General features: G+C 35.8%; 2 protein-coding genes across 4 annotated transcripts in view; one reads left to right on the forward strand and one right to left on the reverse strand.

Annotated features, from left to right (window-relative positions):
• LOC136029922 (luciferin 4-monooxygenase-like) overlaps positions 1 to 1765 on the forward strand; it is a 43597-nt gene extending 41832 nt beyond the window's left edge. Inside the window, exon 5 of the mRNA XM_065708449.1 lies at positions 1537 to 1765. Within this exon, the coding sequence (XP_065564521.1) occupies positions 1537 to 1688 (152 nt within the window). The 3' untranslated portion in view covers positions 1689 to 1765. The remainder of the gene's footprint in view (positions 1 to 1536) is intronic.
• LOC136029921 (cytosolic 5'-nucleotidase 3-like) overlaps positions 1 to 12363 on the reverse strand; it is a 144860-nt gene that overhangs the window by 100250 nt on the left and 32247 nt on the right. For 2 of the 3 annotated variants that reach the window (XM_065708448.1, XM_065708446.1), the window contains exon 6: positions 8706 to 8881. In XM_065708448.1, coding sequence (XP_065564520.1) covers positions 8774 to 8881 — 108 coding nt within the window. In that variant the 3' untranslated portion in view covers positions 8706 to 8773. Of the gene's footprint in view, positions 1 to 8654; positions 8882 to 12363 lie in introns of those variants that run through there. The other variant, XM_065708447.1, reaches the window with a different exon arrangement.

The raw sequence follows: 12363 nt of genomic DNA on the forward strand, positions 1-12363 counted from the left end.
CCTCATTCACATGGGCTTGGATTTTAAATGTCTTATTCATTGCAGAAATAGTGGATATATCTTGAGTTTCATAGATGTCATACAAGTCATAAATAGAATAAATATGAAAAAAAATTCTTTATTAAGGAATATAGGACTGTCCGTGCAATAGTGTTTTATGAATTTGGAAGATATCATTTCTTCACTTGACTAACTTTATCAAATAAAAAGCGTGGTAGCAACCTTGTCGTGTCGATAAAAATTGAATTATCACGGCTAAGGCACCCATAATAAGACACCATTGCACTTTGTTGAGTTGAAAATTGTTCAGTTTTGAAGCGTAGACTGTATGACTGACATACCAAAACTAAATCATAGTTTTTAGATTGAAGGTAGATTTTTAATCTCTTTTGAATCAAAAGTAAGTTGCCTTCAAGCCATTGGCCAATTGGAGACAAAGCCAAGAGAGATAGTCTGAGTGACAGGCGAAACTGGCCTCCTAAAATATGGCTCAATTTAGTGAATAAAGCTTGAAACAGCAATTTCGCTATCCGTATTGTGCTATGCCCTAGCTAGGGCATAGCACTCCACCATAGTGTTTACGATTCTTAACTCCTATAGCAGATTATCAGAAAATCTTTTGAAGGAATGAAACTGAATTAGTACTATTCTTCTATGTCTGCTGAATTTGACTAGTGATAAGGAAACAGTAAGATTTAAAAAAAAGCCTGGGATTGAATTGGTGCTTCTGTTTTTCTTCCAAACCGAGTCCTGATTCATTTTAATTTTCTGCTGCTGTAGTGCAGCCGTGAAGACGAAGTTAAAGAAAAAAGGCTGATCCATATATTTGACCATTTATTTCGACTAATGTGATTATAATGCGATTAAGGCAATAACTAAACCACAGAGAAATAGAAAGTTTACTTCTAAGAAATCTTATGGCTCACAATTATCTTTACTGTTTAAAATTTCACGCAGAAGCTAATCAAGTTTGAAATATGCTGGGGTTATCGACTTTCTTTTCAGCCATACGCTTGTCATTAGCTTACTACTAAAATACATTAAAGGTGTAAACGAATGAAAGTAAAACACCCACTTTTTAGTGTAGGCAATAACCAAACCACAGAGAAACAGAAAGTTTATTTCTAAAAAATCATATGGCTCTTTAATGGTTTTATATTCCGCACAGGTGCTAATCAAGTTTGAAAAATGCTGGGGTTATCGACTTTCTTTTCAGCCATGCGCTTGTCATTGGCTTACTGCTAAAATAGACCAAAGACATACACAAATGAAATTAAACACACACTTTTTATCCTGGATCTGTTAGTAAAATATTCAGTCTTTTTTTTCTTTTTCGTCCTATTTTTGTTTTTTAAGCATAAAAATGATCAAATTTTCACAGGTACAGCTAAATATTTTAACGGTCAAATTGTTTCGACTGTGTTACTAACTTTGGGAAACCCTAAATATCTTATACTGTGAGATACTTTAATTATATAATCACTAGTAGAACCGGTAAATGTATAGTGAGTATTTGATTTCTTATTATTCTTCTAGGAGCTGAACTATCTGAGAAAAATATAGCTGATTTTGTTGCTCAAAAGGTGGCTCCCCACAAACAGCTGAGAGGTGGTGTTGTGATAGCAAGTTCAATACCAAAATCTGCTTCAGGGAAGATCTTGAGACGGGAACTAAGATCTAATATTTAAGAAATTTTTTTTCAAATCTTTTAACTTTATAAAATTTCTGTCAATTTATTTTTAAATATAAATGTGTTTTTTTGTAATTTTCAGGTTTTGTATCGTGACCTTTTTTTTAAAATGAAAAAAAAAACATTGAGTAAGAAGATTTGGAAACAAAAAATAGGTAGAATATGAATTAGAAAGTGGGTTGGAATGATCTTGACCCGCTTCACTTTGGAATAAAAGAATAAAGAGAAATCAGAAAAACTCTTGAACATCAAATAAGTTGAAAATTAGAAATTATCGTTAACTAAAAATTATAAATTGAAAGTCTAAAATTTAGACTTTCAATAAAGTTTGTAAAAAGTCAATGTAAGTTAAAAATTAGAAATTATCGTCAGCTGAAAATTAAAAATCAAAGGGTCTAAAAATTAAAAATATCGTCTTGGAATAATAAAAAGGGGGAGGGTATTAAGAAAAAAAGGTCCTGCTAGGCTATGTGATCATTATCATAAATTAACAGAATTTTTGGAAATGTTGCATGATCTCCAAAGCTATGCAACGTAACTCGTAGGGCCCATATACATTTTATACCTTTACTAATTTCAGAATCAATCCTTTCCCTCAACGTATATTGTACCAAACGAACTGCAAACATAAGCAGGATCCGTATGAACCTCCATACCTAGTGGACAGGTAAAGGTAAAGGTAAAGGATACGGCATTAGACTTTACAGTCCCTACCGGCGGTGCTGATCTCAAAATACACTAACTGTATTCTTGTTATTCAAATAGGAAATCTACAATACGCCAGGAATGGCTTTGGGGATGAAGTGGAAACTTTCGGGTAGTGCTAGTGGGAGGGGAAAACTTCAAAATTTTGTTGAGAGGTAAATATATGTCTTTCTGATCCGCTGAAAAGCTTTTTGTGCCCCAATAGAACAAAAAAAAAAAAATGCAAAAAGAATGTAAATTATGCATAAAAAATAAAGGCGGTAAAATCACCTACTAAAATCGTCCACTCTTAAAATAGTTGAAAGAGCTCAATACTCTTGATTATTTTATATTAGGTTAAATAAGGATTTCCTCTCTTCATGCATAAAAAAACAAAGCCACTATTATAGCTGAGAAAATCAGAAGTAGTAGATGGTGGTATTGGGGTGAAATGGTCCGTCTGGGCGGTGACGTGCCCCCTTGTGATGTTTGGTACTGGGTTCCTCCCGACATTAGAGTTTATGGATGGCAAAAAGCGTAGCGTGGCTGATGCCTAAAGAGGGAGGATACACTGGCAGTACATCTTAGCTTCACCTGTGGCCGCAATCTCTTCAGAGGTTGTCTTAGAGAGACATCGTTGTCGCCTTGCGCACCAACCGACGTGAGAGGAATTAAGTCTAAGTAAACAAGTCTTCAGAAGAAAGTGGGCTTCATGAACCTAAGTGACAAAAGCGTGATTAATATATACAGATAAAGACCGCTGCTGTAAAAATACTTTTTCTAATTCAACAGTGTTTTTGTTTCAGCTGTTGGTCTTAAAGAATTGAAAAAACAGTCATTAGCTCAAGAGTGAGGTTTAGCGCCCCAAAAAGTCTCGTGATCCGAATGAGTCCTATTGCAAATGAACCTTACATCAAAGAACACTGTTGCAGAGGTTTCAAGCTTTCATCTGCAAAAGTGTGGAAGTTTATATTTTTTTTGCCAGAAGAAAGATCACGGATGAGTGTTTATTTTTTTATTTTTTTTTTCTCAGAGGATGATCGTATCGAACCATAAAATATCGGGAGAAGCCTCATCGAGCGAAAATAAAAAGTTCTAGTGTCCCTTCAAATAGCCCCCTCCCACGCCCTTTTTCCCCAAATTCGTCGAATCAAAATTTTGGGATGACCATTTTGATTGGCATAGTTGAAAGGTCCAATAATTATACATTTCAGGATAACATGATCCCTCATAGCCCCTGGGAAAAGGGTTGTAAGTTATGAAATCTGCCTATTGTTCATGTATTGTATTTGTTATTGGGAAATAGACATTTTCTTTTGGGGGGGGGAGGATTTCTTCTATGGGGAGATGACTTTCCAGGGATTAACTTTCCAAGTAAAATTTTTCAGCACGGGAATTTGCTAGAATTTCTACAAAAACTCTTTTTATTTGTCTTACTTTGCCTTTGCTGGCTCAATTTTACATGTGGAGATGTTTCGGCGAATGGTCCCTGGTATGGGAGATATTTTTATCGAGGTTGGAATTGTCTGGAGATTTTTTCATGGGAGACTTGACTCGGGAGATTTTCTCCATGGGGGATTTTTCTGCAATAGCTTCTTTCCAGGGGACATTTTTCCCCTGAAAATTTTTCTGTGGATGGGGACTGAGTGTATTTTATGTGGGAGGAGCTTTGCAGGGAGGAGAGGAACTCTTTACGAACAAAAGTTATATGTCGCTCTTCAATGCCTCACTGTCTACGCTAAAGTTTGACATTTTGTCCCAGCTCTGTAAGAACGACTTTTGAAGCACAATGGCCGTTTAACTAGAAATTTTTTTATAATTAAACGACAAAACTAAAATTAAGGATAAAATTTATTTCGATGGATGTTTCTCCTTTATTTCATTTATCAAATTTTTTCATACCAATAATTTTAAAAAGTTTTTCTTATAAAAAAGTTTTTCAAAGAAAAGTAAAGAGCAACATTAAAACTAAAGTCAAATAGTATCTCTTGTCTAAAACCCTTGAAATCCTGAAAGTCCAAAGCATTATAAAGGCCAGGGTGTCATTTTCAAGGGCTATAAAGTCAATTGGTTTAGCTAACCTAAGCCAATCTATTTCAGTCTTACTCTATTTCAGTCTTAATCTATTTCAGTGTCTTCTCCAAAATTTCTCCAGTTACCTATTTGAAGCTGGGTCAACTCTGGATGAGTTTAGTTTCCAAACTAAATAATCAGCAACACCAGGGCTCGAACCCCTTACTTTATGTTCATTCTTTTAATAATTTGGGAGGAATTTTAGCTTAAGGGTTTTTTGCTACATTATCTTTTCATCGTTGCATCGAAAGCAGAAACCAGGGTCAATATGGCAGCTGGATTGTAAGTTTAAATTTAGCTTTTATTTTGCTACTCCATAATTTTTTTTACCTCACTTTGAGGTTTTGGAAACCTGTTGGAGGTGTTGGAGCTGTTGGAGGTTTTGGAAATGAAGCTTCCGGGAATAAAATCTGAGCCTAAAATATCCCTTTGGAAGGTGTTTTTAAATTCCTGTCTCTACTCTTTCTGTAGCTTATACAAAGACTTAGGAAATGGCATAAAAACAAGTCTACACCTGTTTTAATCTTAGGAAACAAAGAATCTTTCCTTGAATTTCTGTTTGAGTCTGATTTTCTTTTACTCTAGGTTTTGGACGCAATGTATTAAGATTGGATACCTAATAGTGCAAAATAATCAAATATATAATAGATTAAATGAATTGATGCTTGCCATTTAGTTTTGTTTCATTTTGGATGTAAAATTAGTTAAATATTTTATTTTCATAATTTGTTTCTAAATGTATTCAGAGAGAAACTTACACCTAACAAAATATACTCTAGAATATATTTTCGTCCCCCTCATCAAAACCTGCTTTTGTGGTCTCTGCGTCCTCCCCCCCCCGCTTGGAAATTTTTTTCTGTGGGTGCTCATGCTATTATCTACAGACTATGAAATTTTTTTTCCCAGAAGAGAGATCAGGGAGTGCGTGTTTATTTTTTTCCCATGGGTGATCATATCTAGTCCCCGAAGCCGTGCCAAAAACCGCTGCCGAAAAAGCTTTTTGAAAAGGCCACTGAAAAGGCTCAAAAGGGGGTGAGGGTAAAGTATAACAGAAGTCTTTAAAAAGGTTTTAACTACAATTTTCTTGCATATTATGAAGTAAGAATTGTTTTCTTAACATGTTTCCTTCTCAATAGCCCCAACGCTAGGCTTATACCCACCATTTCAAGAAAAACAACATGACAACACGAGATGATAAACAAAAAAGTGATATATTGCTTAGGACTATATCTGGGACCATCAGGCGAAAGGGCTGCACTGTGAGAAAAGGAACCATGATATTTTGAAAGGGCTTAAAATAAGGAATCTAACAGCTCTATTTTTCTTTGCTTTCCTTTAGAAGTAGACAACCACTAGCCTATATAGGCCTTTTTACCAAAGCAAGAATTTAATTGTTTTAATGTCTTCTTTTAGTATTTTCTATTTAGTTTTACCTAGTTGTATATCTAGCCCTGTCCCATAGTTCTAGTTTTACCTAGTTCTAGTAAAGCCGCCCTGGCCGAATTGGATGGTGCGCTAGATTCGAGATCCCTTGTCTGAGAGGACGTGAGTTCGAATCTCGGTGTACCCAATTCTTCAGTTTGGGACGGGGGTCAGTGGCGTGACTCTGTAAGCTTAGCTAGAGTCGACCCAGCTCTAAATGGGTACCTGGAGAAATCTGGGGAAGGTAAACAGGAAGGGTGTGCGAAAGCACAGGATGGTTGGCCCCCAACCCCCCATTACACTTCCTGGCTGAAGGGCCAAGAAACGGAGATCAGCACCGCCGGTACGGACTGTAAAGTCTAATACCGTATCCTTTACCTTTTTTTTTAGTTCTATATGTGGGACCATCAGGGGGAGGGATGCACTGTCAAAAACACAAATGTGGTATTTGACGAATGTAAAATAAGGAATTTGATGGTACTATTTAATTTTATTAAGATGCTTTCTTCTGTAGAGCCTCTAATCTAGGATGTTACCAGAGCATATAATAAGGAATCTAATGTTATTTCTTTTATCCGACATGCTTCGTTTAGAAGTCTTGGGAATTAATTATGTCTTGGGAAGGTGTTTCGAATCCATGGCCTCTTCTCCTTCCCCTCCAAAGGGCACTGAGCCTCCTCTCCCTCCAAAGCATTTAGTCTCTCCTCCGAAGGGCACTGACCGCTTATGAACTTTGACAAAATTATTCTTAGTCTATGAAAGTTAGAATCCACTACACAAGTAAGGCACAGGGAACGTGTTTGAGCATCACAACTTTTCTAAATCCTGACTTCAGATTCTAAAAAAAACGCAGGAAATGTGTCATAGATTTGAAGAAAAAAATAATCCGAATATGGCTTATAATTTAACTCATTCACCAAACTTAACTGCTTTCTAAGATAGTGAAAACCTTATAACTTAGGATTTTACCAATGCTACTCCTATCACTACTACTAACCATTTACTGAAGCACCAAGCCATCAGAGCTGCGCAAGCTCGTCCTCCACCAAAATCTATTGAAATATTCACTTTTTTCCCGCTTCGCATACAATTCGAAATTCCTTAGATGGGATGCATGGTCACAAGGAACTACTAATGTACCTTTTGGCATAGATCAAAAACAGGAACAGGAAAACAAACCAGATTTCTATAGAGCAGAAATGAAATAGGAAAAAAAGAATATGCCAACGAACAGAAATTATTCCGTATATGAGGGAGGTTGCCGCCTCCTTAATGCCCCTCTCTTCAAGCTACAATTTTCCAGCAGTTTAAAACAGGTTTCGATTCTAATTTAATGACCCTTCTGTTTCAGGAGTCACTCTTAAAGAATTGGGACAAAATTTCAAACTTTAGCTTAAAGAGTGGGATGTTGAGGAGGGGGCAGACCCCTCATATACGGAATAATTTCTTTTCTTTAAGTTTTAATGTTGGTCCTTACTTTCAGTTGAATAAAACTTGTTTTGTATTACCAATTTGGTTTTCAAAACTTTTTAAAAGTAGCCTATTTTTTTTTAAATAGAACAAACGTCGAACAATTGACTGCGCGCCGCCGAAAATTTTTCAGCTCCGCCGGAGGTGTGGTGCCGCCTAGCGTAATTGTATCCGCCGCTGCTGAATTCTATAATCGGCGCGGTTTAGGGGTCTAATCATATTGAACCAATAATCCTAGAGGGATGGAAGAGGGCTTTTAACGAAACTTAAAGGTTCTAGTGCCCTTTTAAAGCAGCAAAAACGCTTGTGCCACGGAAAAGTGATATTTTCTTCCACTTTGTGGAACTAAACTACGGTTCGGCTACAAAGAGGACTAATTTCCTATCGATTGAAAATTCTGATATAGCCAATCGCTTAGAAGTATCAAAACTATTTTTTGAGCTCTCTAGGTGCAGAAAAGGTAGGCTTATCTTCCTCACAACCCCCCCCCCCTGATGCGCAAAAGTTTTATAGTGCTTTAAAAATACTTCTCATTCCAACCAACGGCTCTTCTGTTTGAGCTGTTGTTCTTCAACAATTGTCATAAAAAAAAAAAAAAAAAAATGTGACACAAACCCGCTAATTTAGAGACGCACAGACATTTAAAGGCGGTATAGCAATTTCCTAAATTTGAGGAAAACCGGTAGTTGGGTTTCACTGGCAATATTTTTCATTTGTGCTCTCAGGGTAATTTAGAATCTTTTCTAGCATTTTTTTTTTTGGTTAGAGCAACAACGAATGCTTTGCAGCGCACATAAATGATTATTTTTTTGACTTTACTTTTTGGTTCTTGGGGGAAGAGGGTGATGGTTGTACGTGAACAAAAATATTTCCCCATTTTTCATGAGTTTATATCATTTACTTATTTTTACCGTCATACCGTAGCTGTTTTAACGCTTAATGGTCCAATCGACCCCCTTTAAATATACATTTATTTTATCTACATAGCTTTTTTGATTTTCTTGAGCATCGAAATTAGCTGACATTATAATCAATTTTAATAAATTTAAATTTCTCGGGTATCAAGATTTGCGAGTTACTACTTGGACCAGAGATGACTCTACCTGGGTATTGCAGCCAGGATTGCCACCATAGTCAGTTCCTAAAGTGCTATAATTGCCCAGAATTGCGTGCTACACAGCAAGTTTTGGTGCTACATTGAAAAAGTTGACTGCAAAATTGCTAAAATAGCATTTTCGTGCTACAGGTGGTAACTCCAATTGCAGTACCAATTTTCGCTTTACTAAGAAAAGAATAAAAAATAACTATGAAAGAATAGATTGTTTGCCTTATTTATTCGATTTTATAAAGTTAACTGATTTGGTACCCTAGTACACGTCATCCACATGATTGTATGCAAACAGTTGAGCCATAATAACAATGCATCAAAAGAATTTAGTCCAATGCAATTGTGCTTAGAATCTCTAGAGGTATGTTGAATGTCTGGTCATCAACCAAAACTAGGTCAAATGCTTCCATAAATCTTGGCAATCTCTCTTCAATCTAGAAAATAAAATGCAGAATTGTAAATTTGGCAGCATTACCGACATATAGAAAAGAACTTAATATAATTGTAACTTGATCATTGCAGGCGAAAAAATGTTGCTCCTTACTCTAAGCCCCTCAAAACCTATGGAACATACATCAGAACAATGCAGCCCAGCCGCTATAAAAATAAAACATATTTTGATCATAAGTTGTTGATCACGGAAGGACACCGCCATGCCCATGCTACTTACTATGTTCTGTAGTATATATATTCTGGAAACACATATCCAAAAAGTTGCGATGTTTGACCCAACAGTCTTTCTCTTTGGTTGTAATTTTGAGGTTTTTATAGCTTATATTGAGCCCCCCCTCTATCTTTGTAAATCGGTGTCTCTTAGATAGAGATAAAGTTAGTTTTATCAAAAATTCGGCTCGATCGCAGAAAAAATAGAATATCTTGAAAAATAAAAAGAGAAAAAAAAAAGAAAATATATAAGTGAATAAATAAATCTTCCGAAAATCCAGAAAGTTTTTTTTCAATTCCTTTAAAGGCACCAAATGAGCGACACATTCAAGCCAACACAGATCAATTATTCAAGGCGGGCAGACGAGCTATCAGAAGGTTGAAGGTTGACCCTACTGATGGACTCAATGGAATCCAAATGCTGTCATAATTACATAAACAATATGTAGAATGGTCAAAGTCAAAAGACTATCAAGTTTTAAGGGCCGTAGGGTTGTAATTGAAGAAAAACGAAAGACACGACTGAAGCCCTATATATTAAATTGAAATCAAGCAAAGGCTTAAGAATACAATTGTTAGTTTCAATGATAAGATCCCGTGCTCTTTCGTATACCAGATGGAGTTGTATCAGAGAGAAAGAAAATGTTGACATCCATATAATGGGGCTAAAATAGACGCAAGACGCAATTAAACTGTTGTTTTTTTATTCAACCCAGGAAAACGATGTTTGACCTTTCCATGAATTCCAAGATTCTTTGAACTCTTTGTTTTAATTTGACTAATATGATGCCAGAAAGAGATATTCTTATTAGTAAGAATACCCAGAAATTGAACATAACGATCACTAGGTATAGTGAGAGAGTCCCTTCAAAGGTATTCTTCGAAAAATATTGGTGAACACGAGAAGCTTATGAACTATCAACCACGCGCTTCGATGCATGGAAAACCATGCTGTCCCAACTAGATGTTAATTAATAAGAAATTACCGACTGGTCTAAAAACGCCAGTCTTTTCGTAGCATGCGATTCAGCTAAATTGTGACTCAGAATGTGGAACAAATCCGATAGACCACGTACCGGTATAGTAAACCGATTGCGTGCGAAGTCAAAAAGAAACTTCATAAGAGCCCTCAAAGACCACAAAATAACGCTGATTCAAAAACAATGTCGATAAGATAGTAAGTGACCCTTTATTTTGTGGGAAAATTTTGAACGTACAAACCTTCCCCAAGTATTCCCGGTAGTATTCCCGAAAAAGTTGAATTGATTATTAAAAAAGTGAATTTTGTTACCTAACTGCGATGCGGAAAATTTATTTTAAAAAAATGAGCTTTACAGTTTGCTTGCTAATGCTGTGTGCTGAAGAGAAAAAAAGAGAGGGAGATAAGGAATTAGCAAATTTTAAGAACAATAATACAGATAACATAAGCACAAAGAGAAATGCAAAGAAAAAGGGCGACAAAACCTTTGCACTTGAAGAAAAAAAAGGAATAAAAGCAAACGAAAAACAACACAAATACTAACTCAGATACTTTCAGCAAGGGACTTTTCGAACGAAAAGTTCAACCCAAGATTTTACTAATATAGGCATACGAAAGGATTATAATACCATAAGACAAAACGAGACAATGGATTCCCAGCCTTTCTAGAAGCTACCTTTATCAAGAAGACGGAGTACTTTTAAATGAAATGGCTGAGTGAGATAAACTAAAACTATATAATAGACGGCCTAGTCAAACGCTCTTTACTATACCGCAGTTCCAGAATTAGAAAAGATGACTAAACGACTGAAAATTTGATAGATGATAATTTCTTGGATTTACGTTGTTGTATCGGTAGAGATTAGTAATCGTATCACTAGTACTCTTATGTACATTGGAATTTAGAGTTGGGACGATACCCAACAAAGCATCCATCATGAATACAAAATGCTTATTTTATAGTTAGTATCTTTGATAGTGTTTCTCCAAATATTATTTTACTTCATGATTTGTTTACAACTTGCTACTTTCCACAGTTTATCTATGACTGGATGAATGACTATGGCTGACTATGAAATCATTAATTTACAATTTTTATGCTATAATTTTGTTTCATTTTTTGTGTTTTTTTTTCGCTTTCAATTCCTTTAAACAGTTTTTATTTTTTACATTCAGTGAATACACGCTTGCACACAATTCATTGAAGGCTAAAATAATATCTCGGGGAACAGAAAATTCTTTATTAACAATTTCCTACAATCAAATTCTTTTGCCTTCAGGCCTGAATCAAACAGTTCGTGGTAACGAACTGTAGTAAGGAGCGACCCGGCTCAATAGTAACCAAAACTCTAAAAAAATGAATTTTGATATCAATAGTTACATCAAAAGAAACGCATTTTAATGATGATTTTAAATATATAAGTTTCATCAAGTTTAGTCTTACCCGTCAAAAGTTACGAGCCTGAGAAAATTTGCATTGTTTAAGAAAATAGGGGGAAACACCCCCTAAAAGTCGTAAAATCTTAACGAAAATGACAACATCAGATTCAGCGTATCAGAGAACCCTACTGTAGAAGTTTCAAGCTTCTATCTACAAAAATGTGATATTTTGCATTTTTTGCTAGAAGACAAATCACGGGTGCGTGTTTATTTGTTTGTTTGTTTTTTTGTTTTTCTTTTTCTTTTTCCCAGGGGTCATCGTATCGACCAAGTGGTCCTTGAATGTCGCAAGAGGGCTCATTCTAACGGAAATGAAAAGTTCTAGTGCCCTTTTTAAGTTACCAACAAAATTGGAGGGTATCTAGGCCCCCTCCCACACTCATTTTTTTCCCAAAGTAAACGGATCAAAATTTGTTCAACAAAATTTGTGCCATATTGTTCAACTTAGTCAAAAACCATAATAACTATGTCTTTGGGATGACTTACTCCCCCACAATCCCTGAGAGAGGGGCTGCAAGTTACAAACTTTGACCAGTGTTTACATATAGTAATGGTTATTGGGAAGTGTACAGACGTTTTCGGGGGGGGGGGGTTTATTTTGTTTGGGGGTGGGGCTGAGGGGAGGGGGCTATGTTGGAGGATCTTTCCTTGGAGGAATCTGTCATAGGGGAAGAAAAATTCAATGAGATGGGCGCAGGGTTTTCTAGCATTACTATAAGAAATAAACATGAAAACATTTTTTTTCAAATGAAAGGAAGGAGTAGCATTGAAACTTAAAACAAACAGAGATTATTACGCATATGAGGGGTTCTAAAAATACTTTAGTATAAAGAG

This window comes from Artemia franciscana, chromosome 8 (assembly GCF_032884065.1).
Source record: "Artemia franciscana chromosome 8, ASM3288406v1, whole genome shotgun sequence".
In the NCBI taxonomy this organism is placed as follows: domain Eukaryota; kingdom Metazoa; phylum Arthropoda; class Branchiopoda; order Anostraca; family Artemiidae; genus Artemia; species Artemia franciscana.